The sequence below is a fragment of the Eurytemora carolleeae genome, unplaced genomic scaffold (genome assembly GCF_000591075.1).
Source record: "Eurytemora carolleeae unplaced genomic scaffold, Eaff_2.0 scaffold4, whole genome shotgun sequence".
NCBI lineage: Eukaryota > Metazoa > Arthropoda > Copepoda > Calanoida > Temoridae > Eurytemora > Eurytemora carolleeae.
The window spans coordinates 21,931-42,823 of record NW_019396191.1 but is presented as its reverse complement, the minus strand read 5'-3'; the positions used below and the strand labels follow the sequence as shown (position 1 = coordinate 42,823).

At 30.6% G+C, this 20,893-nt stretch overlaps 1 protein-coding gene across 1 annotated transcript; it reads left to right on the top strand.

Moving 5' to 3' along the window:
- The first annotated feature begins 509 nt into the window (after nt 1-509).
- On the top strand, nt 510-18,130 carry LOC111697752 (uncharacterized). Its single transcript, XM_023467858.1, has 13 exons — nt 510-724; nt 7,663-7,715; nt 8,459-8,529; nt 8,723-8,804; nt 9,526-9,593; nt 11,478-11,523; nt 12,988-13,039; nt 13,531-13,644; nt 14,084-14,150; nt 15,677-15,757; nt 15,960-16,023; nt 17,018-17,054; nt 17,298-18,130. Exons 1-13 carry the CDS (start codon nt 673-675, stop codon nt 17,363-17,365), a joined length of 855 nt encoding a protein of 284 aa, XP_023323626.1. The 5' UTR covers nt 510-672; the 3' UTR covers nt 17,366-18,130.
- Nucleotides 18,131-20,893: the final 2,763 nt, after the last annotated feature.

Here is a 20,893-nt window from a genome sequence, read left to right as displayed (position 1 = left end):
GATAAAGCTTTTAATGATACCGTTTTTAATCGACCATTGTGATATTTGCATGGAAGGTTACTTGAAATATCAAAATGTTGAAAAATACTCCTTTCACTTATTTATGCCCAGAGCTACAAAAAAGTAGTGTTGGGTTGATTATCAAATAATTCAAAGTTAATTAATACGTTATAAAAACTTCAAGTAAATGCAATTATGCACAATCGCCATACTTGTGGTTGGATCGGACATGTTTGTCTAGAATAATCTGGAAAAAAGTTGTGTTTTTCTAATATTTTCATTTATATTATTTTTCTTGTCAAGATTGCTTAATGTTATTATACCTGTCCAGTTTATAAATATTGTAGTACCGGACCGACCACACTGCCCAAGAGTGGATGAAATGTTTTGTACCGGACCGTCGTATTCGACCATCTCCCGCCAAATGTTCAAGTACCGGCCTGGACAACCGGCATTCAGAGAGATAATAATAGCGAAAACAGTTAGATCCGAATCCGATAGAAATTTAGTAGTGTCCGACTCTCTCTAGGAACAGGAAGCAATAAAACTTCTTAACCGGAAGCGGACCGGAAGTGAACCAGCAGTGTCGACAGTATGTGTACATCTATGTACTGTTCGTGTACAGACTACGGACCTGTACAAGTTTAAGGTGTAGAATAAAACTCTGAAAAGATGATGAATCTGAAGTGTGTTATCTCTCTATTTTTCCTGTTCTCTGCCAAAGGTTTGTATTTATCTATCTTTGTTTTGAAAAATAATTCTTAAAAGAATTTCAATTTAAGATTGAAGAGGCCTTTTCAGAGCAAAATATATCAGATATCGACAAATAACATTTCCATTTATTTTTTTTTCATTTCTGAATGATATTAAATTTTTGACTGGCAATATTTGACATTTTCAAAATGGAAATTTTTTCAATATCTATAAATTAAAAAAATGTTCTGAAAAAATTATAATTGTAAAAAGCAAAACTGCAAGAATTAAAAATAAGTTTGATACGGAAGTAGTAATGGTTTTAACCCCTTGCAAACTATCTATCTATCTATCTTTTTGTCATAAAACCGTAAATTCTAAATATATTTGCAAAACATACAGTTCATCTCAAAATCCACAAAGTTTTCCCAAAACATGTTTTTTTTTCACAAATCTTGAATTTGACACCTAGTAATAAATCACATTACTAGCCTGCTATATACAATATTAGCGGAGTTCATTGAAAATATAAACTAAATTCAATTATTGCGTATCAGCGTTCTGAGCCCGAGAGTTAAAACACATGACTGAACCCTGATTGGATCAACCGCTAATGGACTCGGCATACAGGAGTGTAAGACTGATAATGATATAAGAAACATCGAAATATGTTTCCCTACTTTAAACTTGATTCTTATACAGATAGAGAACACTTTTAATCTATTCAAAGTACCTTATTTCTGCTGTTTTGAAGTTTTCATAAAAGAATACCAAGCGATCCAAATACCATTAGAACATTTCTCAAAGATTTCTCGGTTCAAAGAATACATACAGTTTTATAGTTTCATAATTTCATAGTTTCATAGTTTCATAGTTTCATAGTTTCATAGTTTCATAGTTTCATAGTTTCATAGTTTCATAGTATTATATTATTAATTATATTACTAAATAGAGTTTTAACTTCTCATTATATTCTCACAATTATGCGTTTCTAACATTCCTCGTGTATAATGCAAAACAATAATTAGTTTACAGAAAAACTGTTGAAACACAAAGGAAATATAATTAATTGTAGAATTAGAAAGAAAACGGTTTCGACCAAGGAAACATATAAATATATTACACATGGTTCTTAAAAGAAATAAAGAGAAATCGGAATTTTTTTTTCTTGATGTCCGATTTAAAATGGTAACTATTCATCGAGTACAACAATTTCTGTGTTTAAATCTATTAAAACCCACTTGTAAAACCTTAAAAATTATAATTTATAAAAAAATTATAAGAAAGGGGACCTGCTTGATTCACAACGGTATCATTCAAGTCTTTATCTTTAAAAATAACTGCCCGAAAGGCCCGGAGTTGCCCGTGGAAAAAAACATTTTAAAAAAAAATAATTTGAAAAAAAATTTTCGAATATTTCTTAGCCTATCACCCATGAGTGTTCCCAGTCGTTTGGCAGGCTATACGCAACATATATATACATATATATAGGAATGTCTTGTTTTATTATATTACAGATGTAAAAACATCGGCGTTTAATTAGCCATGAAAAGTGTTTAATTCTAACAATTTCATCCTCTGTTTCGAAAGTTACTTTTGTAGAGGGAAACCACAGTTGAAAATAATCAAATTTCATGCAGAAAATCATAGATTTCTCATTTAATCTTTGTCAGACAGTGCTCTGAAGGGTATATTTGTTAATCGCACACTCTATTATTNGGGGGTAACTAGATCAATTATACGGCTACCGTGTCTTTAAACCTGCGTAAAATTCGCAGATATTCAGTCACTGTTATCTTAAGATAATTTTAATTATTCAAAACCTTTATAATATGTTGTCAAGTAAAAGTCGTTTAATGCAATCAGGCTTCATGGTTTGTTTTCAATGCATCTTACATGGTTTTGCCTGACACATTGCATTGTGTAGAAAATGTCAGAAACTGAGAATTCATGCATTTAAATGCCTTAACACTTTCACATCAAGTACAGCTCACCTAGCTGTCCTAGGTCCTATATACCTGATAACAGATTCACTGCATGGTTTCATGCACCAGGAGCAAGTAATATCCTAAATATTTGTCTCAAACAACGCAAATGTATAGATTACACCCTTGGACCATATACCCTCCCTGATCTTTTCTTTCTGATATTTTGGAATACCATTTCAGTTTATAAATAGGTTTTTAAATTTTGTTTAAGGTTTGAGATAGTTTTTAATTTTTCAGATGTTTTTAAAATTTTAAGATATCTATCATGTGAAAATTTCCGTTTCAAAACAAAAATGGAATTATTCAATTTGAAAAAAGAACTGTTTGCGTTTAGAAAATGACGACATTTTTTCTGAATGTCCGACGTTCTAATTCGTACTTTGTATTTAATTTTTAATCTTTGAAAATTTTCTAGGAAAACTGCAAATATTTACGACCCCTTATAATCTTCAAGTATCCTGTATTTGCCTGGTGCCTCCGATATCTCATCAAACTTCCCTGTAATCATTTCATTTGAAATTTAACATTCACGATTAGTTCATCTTGGTTCAATTTGTCGGGTGATCAAAACTAATCAGGCCAAATTGAATCACTGCGGTAACTTTAAACTTATTTGTCAGCTCATATCTACATACTGGGGAAACAAGGATAGTTTCATAGTTTCATAGTTTAATAGTTTCATAGTTTCATAGTTTCATAGTTCCATAATTTCATAGTTTCATAGTTTCATAATTGCATAGTTTCATAGTTTCATAGTTTCATAGTTTCATAAGTAAATCTCTTTAAACAAAAAACAGTTTTTGCTTTAAACCAATTAGAGTCTCTTTAAATCAAAGACAGTCTTTGTTTTAATCCAATTAGAGTCTCTTCTAGCCAAAGACGGTCTTTGCTTTAAACCACTTCATTCACTTTAATTGTTAGAAGTAGATTTTGAACCATAATTTTCATAATTGCATAGTTTCATAGTTTCATGAAGTAGATTTTGAACCAAGGAAATGGAAGGAATGATACAGGGTGTGCAATGAAAACTTGTAATGAAGCTTTCTGTTCGCTTTTGCCAACTAAAAAAACGTTAATGCCATTTTCCATCAAAAATAATACTTGTACAAAAATTCTGACAATTTCGGAAGATTTTTTTGTCATTTTTTTCTATTCCCCCCTGGTTCTACGGAGATTCAAGACTAGATTCAATCCTAATATTGAAAGGATTACTAGAGGATCATGGGATCTAGGGATCTATGCAAAATCATATTTTATCAAATAGGAATTCAGAATTCCTTACACAATCGACATATTTTAATTCCCTTTTCCTATGTTTGGATGATTTTTTTCTTCAGTTTTAATTTAGGCGTCTAACAACTACTCGTAAACGCTAATTATGTATTAAAAAAGTTCAATTGGTATCATCTTTATTCCAATTTTATTTTTCTTAAACTATCCGCGGCTAAATCTAAAATGGGTATTCTTTTTGTTTTATCTATTAATAGTTAATGTTTTTTTTACCTTTTTTGTTTTTATCAAATTGTATTCTCTATATATGTGCTTTTGCTAAATTGTGCAAATATTTTTCTCTGAGATACGATTTTTGGCATGAACGAAAAATATACTTTAAAGGATTGTGAGCATAATTTCAAGTAACCCTCCATGCAAAGATGTTAATGCCCGATTAACAACGGTACCCTTGAAAGCTTTGTCTGATCAAGTACGTATTAGGTATCAATGATTTTGTTTCTTTAAACTGTAAATTTTCATTTGTGGTTTCTTTGCGTAAATTAACTTGCGCATTCCATTGTTTTTAAAAAGCAATGAAGAATTATTCACAACGTAAACACTCATAAACACGACAATATCTTCCTTTTTGATCAGATTAAGATTTCAATATACAATTGTAAATCTGACATAACCATTTTTGCATGAAGGGTCATTTGAAATTACGCTTACCGTCCCTTGAAATATAATGTTGCAAAATTTGGCACAATGGAATACAAGCAGACCTTTACAACGTGCATTTGTATTATGTCAGATTATTACAAAATATCTCAAAAGTAAAAAAATCCTTCAGCATTTTACGCGTCAGTTTAAAGCTTTTTTTCTGGTTTATCATTCGTTTCAAAACATGTTTAAAAAGTTAGTTAAAACTCGATTAAAACATTTTCATGAAACAGTTAGATTATCTAACTTTGAAAAACTTTTACTCGATGAAGATTAAACTAAGTAATTCTGCAATTTACATTATAGAAATGCCCTTCAGCTGTAAACAAGATTTCTTTTAGTGAAATTATCAATTTTCAAATTAACCGTTTGAGGAAAAAAGGTCTTTGGTCGTAATAAGAATGATTAGAAAATATTATTTTCATATAACAGGATGTATAAAGTAGCAATCTCTGTTTGTCTGTTTGTTTGTTTGTATGTCCGATCATAACCCAGGAACCCCATGATCGATTTGCCTATTTTGATTGAGGAACTCGTAAGAACCACGGGAATGTTCTGGCTTGGTTTCGAGATTCTAAAATGAGTGAGTGGACTTATTTAGGGAAAAATACTAAAATTGTAATTTAGGATTAAGCGCTGGTAACCGGCAGGAGTTCAATTATGGTTCTCAAGCTAGTACCTTCATAATCTTTTAATTGTTCCTTGTTAAAGTTTTTAAATATTCTATGAAATATGAATAATTCATTTCTCTGTTGAGTTGAATAACTTGTTTATGTTTATATCGGTATCGAATTTAACAAAGAAGATTATAGAAATGTATGGAAAAATATTCTTACTTCTAAACTGTAAAAATATGTTTATTATTTACATATTTTACAATAATACCATTTTATGAATTAAATATAGGTTATCGTAACAAATACAGGAATATGGAGTGCATGCGTCATTAAAAACAGTGTGTCAATAAAAAATGGATACAGTTTGTCGCTAAAATACAATGCGTCACAAAAAAATAAAAAAAATGGATACAGGTTGTCACTAAATTCATAAATTCAGTTTTTCAATAAAACAGGAATACAGTTTGTCGCTAAAAACATTTATACAGTTTGTAACTTAAACATGACTACAAGTTTATCACTAAAAACATGAATGCAGTTTGTTACTAAAACATGAAAATAGTTTGTCACTAAAATATGAATACAGTTTGTCACTAACATACAATACGTTACAAAAAAATAATACAGCTTTTCACTAAAATAAAATGTATCTCTAAAAAAATGGATACGGGTTGTCACTTAAATCATAAATTCAGTTTTTCAATAAATTATTAATACAGTTTGTCACTAAAATATGAATACACTTTGTCACTAAAATATGAATACAGATTGCCAGTAAAATAAGAATACAGTTTGTCACTAAAAAATGTATACAGCTTGTCACTAAAAAATTGGATACAGTTTGTGACTAAAAATATGAATAAAGTTTGTCACTAAAATATGAATACAGTTTGTCACTAAAAAAATGGATACAGTTTGTCACTAAAAATATGAATAAAGTTTGTCACTAAAAATGGATACAGTTTGTCACTAAAAAAATGGATACAATTTGTTACTAAATACATTAAGGTATCCTTAAAACCTCAATCTGCTCAATCTGTCTATCGTTTCCTGACTTGAAAAGTTTTTAATTTGATAATTTCTACATTACTTCTCATAAGCAAAAATTGCGCACGTCACGCTTTCTCAGAGAATCCGCAAATAAAGATAAACAGCTGAAAGAAACAAAACATGGATATTTTATTCATAATTGATTAGACAGCACTTTTAAGGGTACCCTTGTAAATCGGCTAGATGGTCACTTGAAATTATTCCTACAATCCCTTAATATTAAATTATTCAAACAATTATATTGGTTAAAAATATTACATTATTATCACAGTTTGGCCCAGATATTGCATAAAGACTAGAGAGGTTTCGTGATTTATTAAATATTGAAACACATTACGCTTTCTAGACTAGTGTGAGTGTGAGTGATCCTGTACTCTCATATTCCTGTTTTTTTGCAATCTAAATCACTGTGACTGGCTTACGACCTTTTTCATTTTATCTTGTTAGATGTTTCTTAAAATTCAGCCGAATTTGAATATTGTTGAAATATTTTTGTAAACTTTGGAAATTTATATTCAAAGATATTCACTGTTCATAATAGATAGATAGATAGATAGATAGATATATAGATAGATAGATAGGTAGATAGATAGATAGATAGATAGATAAATAGATAGATAGATAGATAGATAGATAGATAGATAGATAGATAGATAGATAGATAGATAGATAGATAGATAGATAGATAGATAGATAAATGCAATTATGAATGCTGACTTCCAGTTTATGTACAGAAACCAGTAGATGATAAATTAGTTTATTAGTGATTAAATGAATTATTGATTTATTACATAATACATACCCTCAATATAATAATTATGCAACCAGTGAAAATAAAAAAATCGTTGAATTAACAATGAAAGAGATATCCTTGTTATAAAAAAATTAATTAGGATTTCAAATGACTCGCGATTTCATGCAGCATAGACAAGGAAAAAATTGACATAATTTCTACGTTTGTTTTCCAAATCAACAACGATATTCTCTTTTTTTCTGATTTTTTGGTAAATGTTTATTTTTGGACACACTGTACCCTTGTACATAATTATATTCGGACACTGTCCCCTGATTGTTCGTCGACTTATAAAAATGATTAATCAATTATTCAATCAATTAGAGATTAATGGATGGATTAGAGATGAATAGATTAATGACAAGCCCTTGATCATATCTTTAATTGATGGATTTTATATCAAACTTATTTATATAAATATTATATATGCAGATGCTGTTGACATTAGGAACTAATGTGATTGTTAACATTTTCAAATAATTATTATTTCTAATTCTAATATGGCAAAGTTATTATTGTTTTCAATTTATAGTAGCTAGTTCTGATATTATTATATATTATTATTATTATTTTATTATTTTTATTTCAGGAGTATTGAGTTTAAGATTGGTCTCATTCTCAGTTCCCGATCATGCTATTCAGGTATTACGTTTTTGCTGTTAGCCTTTTGGTTATAGTTTTTACTGTCGACTTTTACTCTGGATCTGGGTCGGGTTCCCAAAACCCCAGTCTTTCAATTTGTGTTAGTTTTGGAACTATTGTCCCCTGAACTTTGAGTTCTGTTATAATAAATAATTCAATTTTGAAATATCAAAGGTTTACACCATCATGTTGCAAATATTTAGGGATTAGAATATTTAAGTGTGTGGCGAAGTCTCAATTTTTAGCTAGGGTGGCATGCCGGATTTACAATTTTTTTTAGAGAAACCACAAAAATAAATGATACATTTTTAGAAAGAAAACAAAGACTTTAATTCAGTCAAATCTGTAACATAAATATTTATTTTAAAGACATGAACAGTCCCTTTAAGATTAAACTTTTCTAATGAACATGTTGTCCATCTGCAGAATTAAAATTTAAAACTAGGTTTATTACCTTTGCTTGTTTAGAGTTGACAACTTTAATATTAGTTTCGTCATTTCAAAAGTTACTAGCTCATTTAAATCTAAACGTAGAACCTATTAATCTCAACAAAATGTGCTTCATTAAAAACGTTAAAAAATGTATTCAACTGTGTTTTGACGTGAAATGATGTCAAACTTCTTTCCGTGTTCTCTCTTCGAATTCACTGGTTTGAGGATTTTCCGTATCTTGTTCGCAGATTTATTCTTTGATACGGAAGACGACATTGCATCAGCTGTTTTTACTATTTATAATATTTTAGGGCGAAGATATAGAGTTAATTTGTAAATATGATCTAGAAGGGGATAAACTCTACTCTGTTAAGTGGTACAGGTTAGTAAAATTAGTAAAATGCCTGATTTAAATTTGATCATTTTTGCTTTTGGTTATTCACCATAAACGTGCAGTGCAAGTCACTTTTGTAAAGAATCCTTGCACGTAAAAGAATAAATAAAATCACTTAAGAACCGATACAAGTTATTTTTAAAAATTCCATAAAATGTTTTTTAATATTTTGCTTTTGTAGAAACGGTCAAGAGTTTTACAGATATATACCAACAGATAGTCCTTCTACGGTAGTCTTCAAACAGGAAGGACTTAATATACATGTAAGTAGACAGTAGACAGTAGACAGTAGACAGTAGACAGTAGACAGTAGACAGTAGACAGTGGACAGTAGACAGTAGACAGTAGACAGCAGACAGTAGACAGTAGACAGTAGACAATAGACAGTAGACAGTAAACAGTAAACAGTAGACAGTAGACAGTAGTCAGTAGACAGTAGACAGTAGACAGTAGACAGTAGACAGTAGACAGTAGACAGTAGACAGTAAACAGTAGACAGTAGACAGTAGACAGTAGACAGTAGACAGTAGACAGTATTCAATAGACAGTAGACAGTAGACAGTAGACAGTAGACAGTAGATAGATAACAAAAAAAGAAATATGAAAGACCATATCGGAAAATAAAATATTTAAAAATGAAGCCAAATGTTGCCAGTATACATTATGGATTCCAATTATATATTTGATTGGATTTCAAGAAAGCCAGGATTTACACCCTGATGCGAAAAAAATCATCTATTCGGAATCTTATTATCCTTTAAGTCTAAAGTACTTGCCTCAAATATCAAATCATGAAATGAATCTGAAAAAATTCCAGAAATAACCCGATCAAGCATTTTTTTTTCTTTTCTGAAAACCAAACTTACATTTATTACAATTATAATAATTTTCACCCAAATATCTGAAATCAGCACTGGAAATAGAATTGAACTCAAGAATATTGGAATTTTCTCTTGAACATTATTGTAACTATATTTGTTTCAGGAGTTAAAAAGTACAGAGAGTCAGCTGATTATCAGGAATGTCAACCTCATGATAACTGGACTGTTCCGGTATGTGTACTACTCTTTATATACGTCTTCAAGTCTGGACCCTTTTTTCTGAAACCGGGAACTCTCTCTTTAGTTTTCTTATATTGAGACTTCGTCATGGTTTTGATTATCTAAAAACTGATTATTTTTTTATTTATGTATTAGCAAAAATGTCTTAAAACTGATTTTTTTGTATTTATTTATTAGCAAAACTGTGATATTTTGTATAAATTATTATATATTAGGCACAAATTGGTAATTTATGTTTCTATTCGAGAACTGCTGAATGTGCAATATTATTTTATATTGGAACCAAGAACATTATACAGGGTGTCCATGTTAAATAAACATTTGGAAACCTTGTCATTATCTTTGATTGTTGATCCAGATTTCGCTGATTTTATTTTATTTATTTGTGCAAATATGAAGGGTGTTTAAAATACTTGTAAACTTGAAGTTAAATTGCTGAAACTTTGATCAGTAATTTTATAAAACTCATTTCTATTCTCGATAAAACATTTTGTTGGCTGTAAATGTAGAAACTATAGAATGACAAATTCCTACAGAGTTTCAGACTACAGTAGGCTTTTTAAAGTGTATTACTGATTTTGATACCCCCGCCCCCCAAGCCTATAACTCCCCCCTTTTAGTATTTGCGTACGTCTGTAAATATGAATATTATATGAAGTAAACAAAGTGTTTAAAAGGAAAAGCGTTCAATTTTGTTTTCTCAATAAAACAGCCAAAAAGTTAGAGAAATAATAATAATAATAATAGTAATAGTAATAATAATAACAATGACAATAATAATTACAATAATAATAATAATAATAATAAGATAAGATAAGATAAGATAAAGTTTATTGCTAAGATAAATGCATCTGTATACAGATAGAGTTTACAATCACAAATTGATGATTATATTAACAGTACAAGTATAAAGTAATTAGGTGGAAAATAGCTCTTGGCTGTTTTGATTATTTTTTCCACCTAATGTTAGTAATAATAACAAAATATTTCAATTAAATAGATTTAAGGAGAGATCAGGGTGCGAATTTATCATATGCAAAATAGTTTATACATTAATTCGAATAACTAGAGTTTAAAGTAATTTTCAGACATGTACACAACAAATATCAAAGCATATTAAAACATATCTAATTAGTTTTACATGAATAGAAATTCGGTTTATAACACATTGTCCTATAATTTTCAAAAAGAGAATTTAGTAGTCTATTTTTAGAGAGTTGCTTCTTTCTCAGTCAAGAGGCAGATTATTCCACATCTTAAGAAGAGAGCTTGAATGTCAAGTTGATAGTTAGGAGATCTTTCAAAGTTTCCAAGCTTTTAAAAAATATTTTCAAAAGATGCTGGAAGAAGTTTATGTGTATATTTATACATAAATATAGCTTGGTTAAATTCTACCAGATCATTAATCTTTAGAATCTTATACTTAAGGAAAAGAGGATCACTATGAGACGTGGCTTTTGAGTTATCAATTAATCGTATTGCTCGTTTCTGTAAAATGTGAATTTGTTTCATTTCTGAACATTTGTAACATCCCCAGTCTGAAATTGCATATTCAATGAATGATCGAAATAAAGAGTTGTAAATGGTTAGTTTAATATTACTAGGAAGAAAATTTTTTACACTTGGCAAAGCAAAAACTGCACTGGATGCTTTGTTTTTAACCGCCTTAAGATGATGGTTCCAGTTAAGTAATAATTATATTAATAATAATAATGATAATAATAATAAAAAAAAATAATAATAATAATAATGATCATAATAATAATAATAATAATAATGATAATAATAATGATGATAATAATTACAATAATAATAATAATAATAATGATAATAATAATTACAATAATATTAACAATAATAATAATAATAATTTAGATGTGAGGTATCAGGAGAAGGTCCTCTGTTCAATACAGCATCACAGGAATTGGTTTTTGTCAAAATTAAAAACGATTAGGGCAGCGTTCAATTATCGATATTCAAAATCAAAAATGCGCGTAAAGATCACTAACTAGAAGCAAAGACTAAAACTGGTATTTTGGCAAGATGTTATAACAAAAAAAAAATTAAAATCTTATGAGAAAACCAAAGATTTTTGCAAAACATTAATCATTTTTATTTAACCGATGTGAAAAAGCTCAAAACAACTAACAAGCTATGGCCTTGTTTAATTCTTTATTTAGTAAAGTCATCTCGAGACACGCACCTCTGCCCCTTTAGTATAAGTAAATTCAACCTACAGGGTGTCCCAAAAAACATGGGAATTTAGTGACGATTTCTATATCGTCTTTGTTATGAATTAGCATTGTAATGCCTAATTTCAAAAGCCATAATATTATTATGTCTGCTAGAGTTTATTCTAAAAAAAGGGTAAAAGACTGTAAAGATGTGTCTATAATGTCTCCGCAAGATGAACAGTGGAGACGGACAAGTTTACTCTGTTTGTATACTGCAATTTTCTTGTTTTACGAAGTACAACCGTATGCAGTCAAAACATAAACAAACAAAATTTGAACATAGCAGACGAAACTCTTACAGATTACAGCTTTCTCAGTAGGTATTACTATACTAAATCAAAGAATTATTTTAAAAGACGATATCAAATTCGGCCCTGAATTCCCATGTTTATTGGGACACCCTGTATATGAAGCATAAAGTCGGACCGCGTCAACCTTGTTGCACCTGCAAGCCCTGTCCATAGAGCTAGGTACAGTACAAACTGGGAAGGGAAAGGTTGACCCGGCTCGGAGATTGACTTCACTAAAAGCCTGATTTAATATTGTTGAGTTTTTTCTCAAATAAACATAATTTTAAACCAATGCGAGTAATAGTAAAGAGGGGAGAAAAGACAGCCGAGGAACTATAGTTTCTCTTAGACAAAAACAAAGATAATACACGCGCAGCCGTAGTACACTTGAATTTCCGAGCCAGGTCAACCTTTCCGGTCCCAGTTTGTATTGTACCGTTCGAACATTGGCTTAATTAAGCAGACATTCAACAGGACTAGCCGGTGCAAAAAGGTTGACGCAGTCAGACTTTATGCTTCATATAGGTTGAATTTACTTTTACTAAAGGGGCAGAGGTGCGTAAATAAGCAATGCTTGTTATTCCTGAGAAATTGAGAAAAAGCTGTCTGGCCTTACACGTCACAACAAAATGTATGCGCACATACCGTACTGATTACTCAAAGGGTGTAATATATGGTTGAACAAATCAAACCTAGAAAAAATTCCAAGCTGCTACGTAAAATTTGGCACGGGGGGGGCTGTAACAATCGTTCCCCCCCCCCCTTATCTAGTTGCATAGAGGGGGGGAGGTGTAAAACCTAAAGAAAGAAAAATAAAATTTTCTTTATTTGTCCTTGTCAATAAAAACCTTGTGATCCCAGGAAACAGTTCTAGTGGTGGTTGATCTACCGGATGGTGGACCTCTTATCAAAGGTAAAAAAAAATATTTTAGGTTTTTGACATTTTTTTGCTTAAAAGGGACTGTAAACGTGACCTTTCTGGCAAAGATAGCAATTTCCGACTCTCAACGGTACCCTTTAAAGCTTCGTCTGATCAATAATTTGGAAGATATTGTCATGTTTCTAGGTTTGAAAGTGTTTAATTGTAATAATTCATTTTTGTTTTCCTGCAGTAGAAATGCCAAAGTCAAGTTTGTTGAGAACCCAAAGTTGAAAATGATCTGTTTAAAAAATAATAAACAATCAATGTTCGAATTCAAATCCTGATCTAACTCAAACATATTAATCACTGCATCAATTGAATAATCATGCAGTAATGCGGGATCCTCCATATTTGTTTGGGTTTCCTCGCTTGCCTTTTTATCTACAAGCTTAACTTCAATTGACCTGAAATGTATTATTATGCTATGTTGCTTAAAAGTGATAAAAGGAGCTCCTAACAGAATTCAAATAAATTGTTTGTAGGAAGCTATCCGAGATACCAGGTTGGAGATGAGCTGAACGTCAGCTGTAGTTCTCCTAACTCTCTACCTGCAGCCCAACTCAAGTGGTATATCAACGGAGAAGAAGCGGATCCAGGTATAAAAAAACTTTTTAAAATCCGCCATTTTCAATTTTTTTGACGCCAGTTCATTGTTAAGTTTAATTCCACCATTTTATACTAAAGTTTAACTCCGCATTTGGAATTTAATAGTTTTCTGTTTTAATGATTTGGATAGTCATCAATAGTTTTTCTGTTCAGATTAAATACGTTTATCTTAATATATTGAGAGTAATAAGAGTAGCGTACATAAGAAATTTTCATGTAAATGACAAATTTTGGATTTAGCTTGTATCAGGCTTCTGGCAGAGTGCCAGTGGTTTACTACAGGAAATAGAGCAATTTGTCGGAAAAAATGTTAGTGTAAAGTTATGAAAACTTACCAAAACTCTATCTTATTTATATCTTTTTAGCAATAATGCAAACTGAATAAAAAGATCAGCTCAACATTGTTTTAGATTTTTATTTTATTTTTAGGATCGCTGAGCAATCTGAAGATTCATCGATCTCGAGATGGACTTGAGACATCACAGCTAGATCTCAGGTAGAGATCACAATACAATCATAAATCTACTAAATTTGATTAATAGCTATGATTATTCATTTAATCTCGTCCTGATACAAATTGTGTAAAAATATCAAATATTGCAGCATTAGCATTAAAAGAAACAGAAAAAATATAATAAAGCATGATGATTTTAATAGGCCATAAATTCAAGTTTTTTAGAAAGTTAAATTTTTTTATCAGGCATACGTTTGTTTATTTGAAACCATCAAAGTAACTTGCCAGGTTTCTCTATATTGGCAAAGATAAGGAATTCATTTCATATTTTAAGAATAAAATTATTACCAATAACCTAACTCTCTTAATAAAATTATTGTACATTTATACTGTGTACATTAATTTGAAGAATACTAAACAGAAAAGAATGGACCTAAAAGTTACAACGTTTTATTTTATTTTTGATACTTTTATTAATATTGAGTAGCAGCTATATGTACCATTTACATCCGGTGTATAAAGTATAATAGTGTTTAGTGTGTATATGAGGTTTACAGTTTTGGGACTTTAGAGATGGCCATTGCTTTTAGAATTGTTTTAAAAAATAATTTCAAAAGTCATAACAAGAATCTAAAATGTTGATATTTATTAAATGGTGTACAATTTTTACACTGACGACCGATTTGGTTAATTGTTTTTATTAATCGATTTAGCCTTATATATTCTAAAGTAAATTTTAAAAAAATGGAATTTTAGTTGTTTCTTATAAGCCTTTTAGATGGAAAATAATCTTAAAATTTGAAAACGAACCTGAAAACGATGCCCATATATATCTGATGAAGTTTACTGTTTATAAACCAGTAATCTGTGATAAAAGTTGATCATAATACCCAGGATACAGCCACACTATATAGCCATACTTAAACACATTTCATTGGTCAAATATATGATACAATGGGTTGGGGACACTTTCCTCTCATATTTTTAAAAATTTGAATTAAAAATAATCATATAAACTTTCGTTGATTTCTGCTGTTATTGGTGGATTTCATACTTTTCTTTTAATCAAAATTTGAATGCAAAATCATTGAATTACAACCGGAAATAAACCTTAAGTGCGCTGTCATAGGAAGTCATATACAATTTGTACGATAAAGTTTTGGAATTTTGAAGTTAAAAGAAAAGAATTAGTTAAAATTTTATTCTTACATCTGTCCCTGTTTAAATTGAAATATTAAATTTACCTACTTTTTTATTATTATATACATAAATAATTCAGCAATAACTCGACACAAATAGTTTAGTGGACTTTTTGAATTAATTTTATAATAAACGTAGAACTAAGGGAGTATGGTTCTTTTCACAGTACTCATAATCACGTTACCATTTTTATATTGTGTTGTTATCATTATTAAACCTGGAGGGGGGGGGGGGATATTCTCCAAACATCTTTTTTTGGAAGTTTTTAAATATTTCCTCTTCAAACACTTAATTTTGTATCTTTGTTATAATTTATAGATTAATAATTACTTAAAATTATTTACTTTCATTGATTATTTAAATTCAAGATTTGGGCTGACAGAGAAGCATTATAGAAAAGGTGATCTGAAGCTGAAATGTACTGCTACAATTGCTACAATATACTGGAAGTAAGACCATTTTTTGACAAAGGGCAATTGAGTTCGCACCACAAAACCAATTTTTTAAATAAACCCTTTTTTAAAATAAAACTTGTTTTTTAAAAATAAAACCATTTTTTATAATGAAGCCAGTTGAACAAAAAAGTTTTTTTGGAAATAAAATCAGCTTTTTTGTTGTTTAAAAACCAGTTTTAAATAATATCTTATTTAGATCGAACGAGGAGTCAGTGCAGATTGTTCGAAAGCAAACTGAATATTCGCAGTATAAATCACAGGTTAGGTTTTAAGATTTAAACGGACTGTATACGTAATTTACATTGACTCGGCCATTTAAAAAGTGGAATGTCTGATTTACAATGGTACCCTTAAACACTTTGTAATGATGAGATATTAGTTCTTTTAAACTTTATAAATAGATTATTTTCGATTGTAGTTTCTCTACAAATGGGACTTGCGGATTTCTACTTCACAATTCCAATTGTCAGAATTAAACACTTTTCAAGCTAGCAAACAAAAAACTTTCAAACTATGAATCAGGTTTCAAGGGTACCGTTGTAAAATTGAAGAGCTCATATCTTGAAATGGTAGTTCACTGTAAATTACGTATACAACTAGTCCCTTGCCAAACGCATAAATGATAGTGATTAAGAGAATAAATGATATTGGTTAAGAGAACAAAAAAATAATCTCAATTCATTCGTAATTCAATTATGGTTTATCCTATCCTTTATTTCGCTAACTCTTCCTTTGAATAGAATATCAAGTCTTTCTTCAGATTAAAACATTGTTGTTCTGCTCTGACTAAAGTCTGGTTTTTCTGAACGTTTTTCAAAAGCTCAGAATTTATAAAAAAAAATTCAATCGCGCTTCTTGACTCAATGCTCGTGAAAATTATGTTTAATGTTAACACTTAATTACTGTGAGAAATTAAAGCGTTAATTACACAATATCTTATTATATTATGCTAATTAAACCTAGATTTAATAAGTAGATAAAATACAAAAAGATAAGCTACTCGTAATATTACTGTTATTAAACCAAATCTACTAAATCTACTAAATCTAACAGATCTATCTTGGAATGAACATGCAATCCTCAAATCTTCATTATATCTCCCATTATTATTATATTTCCCTGCCAGAAATGTCTAAATCACGATAAAAATCTGAGAATACTAATAACTTTATTTCAACGGATGAGTTAAATAAAAAAGCAAAAGTACATTTCAAATAAATAGAGTATAGAGTATATTCATGTCTTCTGTTTTAGGTATGGACATCGGAATCCATAATCAAGAGCATATCAGGTACTTGGAATCTATTTATAAGTTCTAAAATTATTATTAAATAAATTTTTTAGTTTTTTTACACTTTTTCATTTTTGATAAATAGATTTTTACGTATTCAATCAAATACGATATTTATCTAAGCTGAATCTTGGAAATCATATTAACTAGTTGGAAAAAATGTCGTCTTTCTTTTTACATTTGACACTTGTGACGTGGTGCATAATTAGTCGATATTTTACTTGACAATCTATTTATTTTTAGGTAGTCCTGTGTTTACTGTATCCATTCTTCCTCTCTTCTTTCTACCCCTAGCTCTCAGAATATTGTAAATCTACCACGGTTGACAAGGGTCATTTTGAATTCGAACCTGACCGACCGCTTGTACCTTCGTTAAGAAAGCGCAGCAAATACCGACTTGGTTTCTACTTCGATGGCGCGGCCAGATATTTATTCAGTACAAGACTAATTTGACTTTAAAATATGAGTTTTCAAACTCCTGATAAAATAAGAGGTTACAGACTATATATCAGTGATCTAAAAAGTTATATAATAAGTGAAATAAATTCTCGGACAGGCAGCTGTAAGTCAGAGTCTTGAAAGTTATTAAAGGGACTGTAAACGTAATTTTGACGCTTACAGTCCCTTTAAATAGTCACAGTTCTGTTTTGAGAACATTATAAAAACATATTTTTTAATATTTTCGTTTTAATTGTTACAGTCAGACACAGTTTAATACTCATGTAGTCAAAATATTTTATTTTATTTTCAAAAAAGTTTAAAAATCATGAAATACTCCAAAATTTAATCCTTACATATTCATTCAGATATTAGTGCTTATAAAATAAAACCGGGTATTAAAAAAAATCATTTTAGATGATAAAAAAACATCAAATTGAGTGAAAAAATTTCTCTTTTATTTCGTATATTTTCCTTAAAAATGTTTTAAATACAATTTTTTTCCTGATTGAAATTGAAAATTTAATTTATGGTTTTAAAACTTACAAATTCCATGTGGAATGTTTGAAATATAATCTAGTCAAATAGTTTAAAAAATCAAAATCGTTTAGCCCCTTCCAAACAAGGGGGGGGGGGAAATTTAATATAAATATGTAAACTCATATTTAATCTGCCCCCCCCCCCATGTTAGAACTGAGCTTAAAAAATGTTATATTATAATCACCAAAGACAGTATTTTAGTTCATTATATTATAACACCCCAAAACCCCCTAGTTTTACAAAACACAGTTGGTTAAAATTCAAAATAATAATTTTTGTTGAAAAAAGAATTCACGAATCCCCCCCCCCCCCCTTTATGAATCTTACTCCTTGCATTTTTAAAAGCTGTGATATTCGGATCATTCCAAATAATATCAAACTTGAAAAATCCCCAAAATAATTAAAAAAAATTTTTTTTTTAAATGCAGATCAGTTTTGCAGGTTGGTCCTATCAAAATGGGAACTAAGTGATGACTTTAAAATTTCAATTGAATTGCAATACTATAATATCAAAAGCCATAGGTATCCTTCTTCCTGGGATTTCAAAAATGTTGTATGAAAAAATAATTAAAGTTTAATGATTGAAGACGATTTCAATGCCGTCACTTAATACCCTGTTTTCTAGGATTCCAAATATAAATATAAATGTACTTAGATCCATTCTAATTTAAAATATGTGTGTTTGTAACATAAAAATTTACACCAAAATAACAGATTAATAAAAAAATGTATAATATTTGATTTGCAATTATTGCGAAGTCTAGATAGAAGTTAGATTTTAAACATTTTTAAACATCTTTTTAATTTGCAGCATGAAAGGATGTAAATTCACTAAACTGATCTTTGTTCTTCTAAAAAATAAAGATTTTTCTCAATTTTAAAGTGATATGGTTTGAAAGGTACCTTACAGATGATCATTTGAAATTAGGTTAAAAGTCTCTTTTTAAGCCACAGGAAGTAATCTTTTTTATTATAAAACGTTAAAATTTGAGAAAAGTGGAGGAACTCGGGGAGTCGGGGGGTAGACGGTTAATTAGCAAGAGAGGTTTAACTATACTAGAAAAATATACTGCAGAGTAACAAAAGGTAATAAAAAGGTAAAAAAGTAGGGGGATGATAATTGTGAATTGTGGGCGTTTTATTTTTACGAAGAGTGGAGAGGAAGGGATAGATTTTATTTGAGGGTGGGGTGATTTTAGAGGAGGGGTATGCTTTGAAAGGGGTAGGGATGTGTATTGAAGGGGGTGGGGATGTGTTTGAAGGGGGATATGTTTGGAAGAATGTGGGGATGTGTTTGAAGGGGGATATGTTTGGAAGAATGTGGGGATGTGTTTGAAGGGGGATATGTTTGGAAGAATGTGGGGATGTGTTTGAAGGGGGATATGTTTGGAAGAATGTGGGGATGTGTTTGAAGGGGGATATGTTTGGAAGAATGTGGGGATGTGTTTGAAGGGGGATATGTTTGGAAGAATGTGGGGATGTGTTTGAAGGGGGATATGTTTGGAAGAATGTGGGGATGTGTTTGAAGGGGGATATGTTTGGAAGAATGTGGGGATGTGTTTGAAGGGGGATATGTTTGGAAGAATGTGGGGATGTGTTTGAAGGGGGATATGTTTGGAAGAATGTGGGGATGTGTTTGAAGGGGGATATGTTTGGAAGAATGTGGGGATGTGTTTGAAGGGGGATATGTTTGGAAGAATGTGGGGATGTGTTTGAAGGGGGATATGTTTGGAAGAATGTGGGGATGTGTTTGAAGGGGGATATGTTTGGAAGAATGTGGGGATGTGTTTGAAGGGGGATATGTTTGGAAGAATGTGGGGATGTGTTTGAAGGGGGATATGTTTGGAAGAATGTGGGGATGTGTTTGAAGGGGGATATGTTTGGAAGAATGTGGGGATGTGTTTGAAGGGGGATATGTTTGGAAGAATGTGGGGATGTGTTTGAAGGGGGATATGTTTGGAAGAATGTGGGGATGTGTTTGAAGGGGGATATGTTTGGAAGAATGTGGGGATGTGTTTGAAGGGGGATATGTTTGGAAGAATGTGGGGATGTGTTTGAAGGGGGANGTGTCCTATAGTATAAACTAGCTGGAGTGTCCTATAGTATAAACTAGCTGGAGTGTCCTATAGTATAAACTAGCTGAAGTGTCCTATAGTATAAACTAGCTGGAGTGTCCTTTAGTATAAACTAGCTGGAGTGTCCGACATTGCTCAGGTTTTTTGAATTATTTACCCCAGACCCCCAGGGCCCCCACCGTTTACCCGCGCGTGGTATCAAATTATGATTTCTAATAAGTACCCGTTGATATTTTAATAAAAATTAAGAACATTTGGTTCAGCCGTTTGACCAGCTATATAGCTAACAATATGTATTATACAGAGCCATGACCAAAAAGCTTTATTAAATTACACAAGCATTTCTGTTAAAACAACAAATAACAGAGCTTTGTGTTTCAGGAAATTAACAGTTTTAATTACAATATGACATACATGGCTCTAAAGCTGAACTTTATGCATTCTGGGTCGTCTTTGCATGTTTAGTTGGACAAACAGCTTATGCAGTGTTCAGGAGTACTTGAACAGAGTGAGATTTAAAAAACTTCACCTTCCAGATATATAAAATGCCAAACGTACGTTTGCCAAGGTGGTCATTTCCGTCTCACCCTTTGTGGGTAACCCTGCATATCCTGCTACTGTATTAGTACTCCAGCTGTAGGCTTTATTTCTATAACCTGGAATTAAGGTTAACCCCTGGTCTGTCTTCTTCCCTCATTCTCATCATTATTTATTATTAATATTGAGAATAAATATTTTTTTAGAACAAACATTTCCTTTTTACAGATTAATGTTTAAAAATAAAAC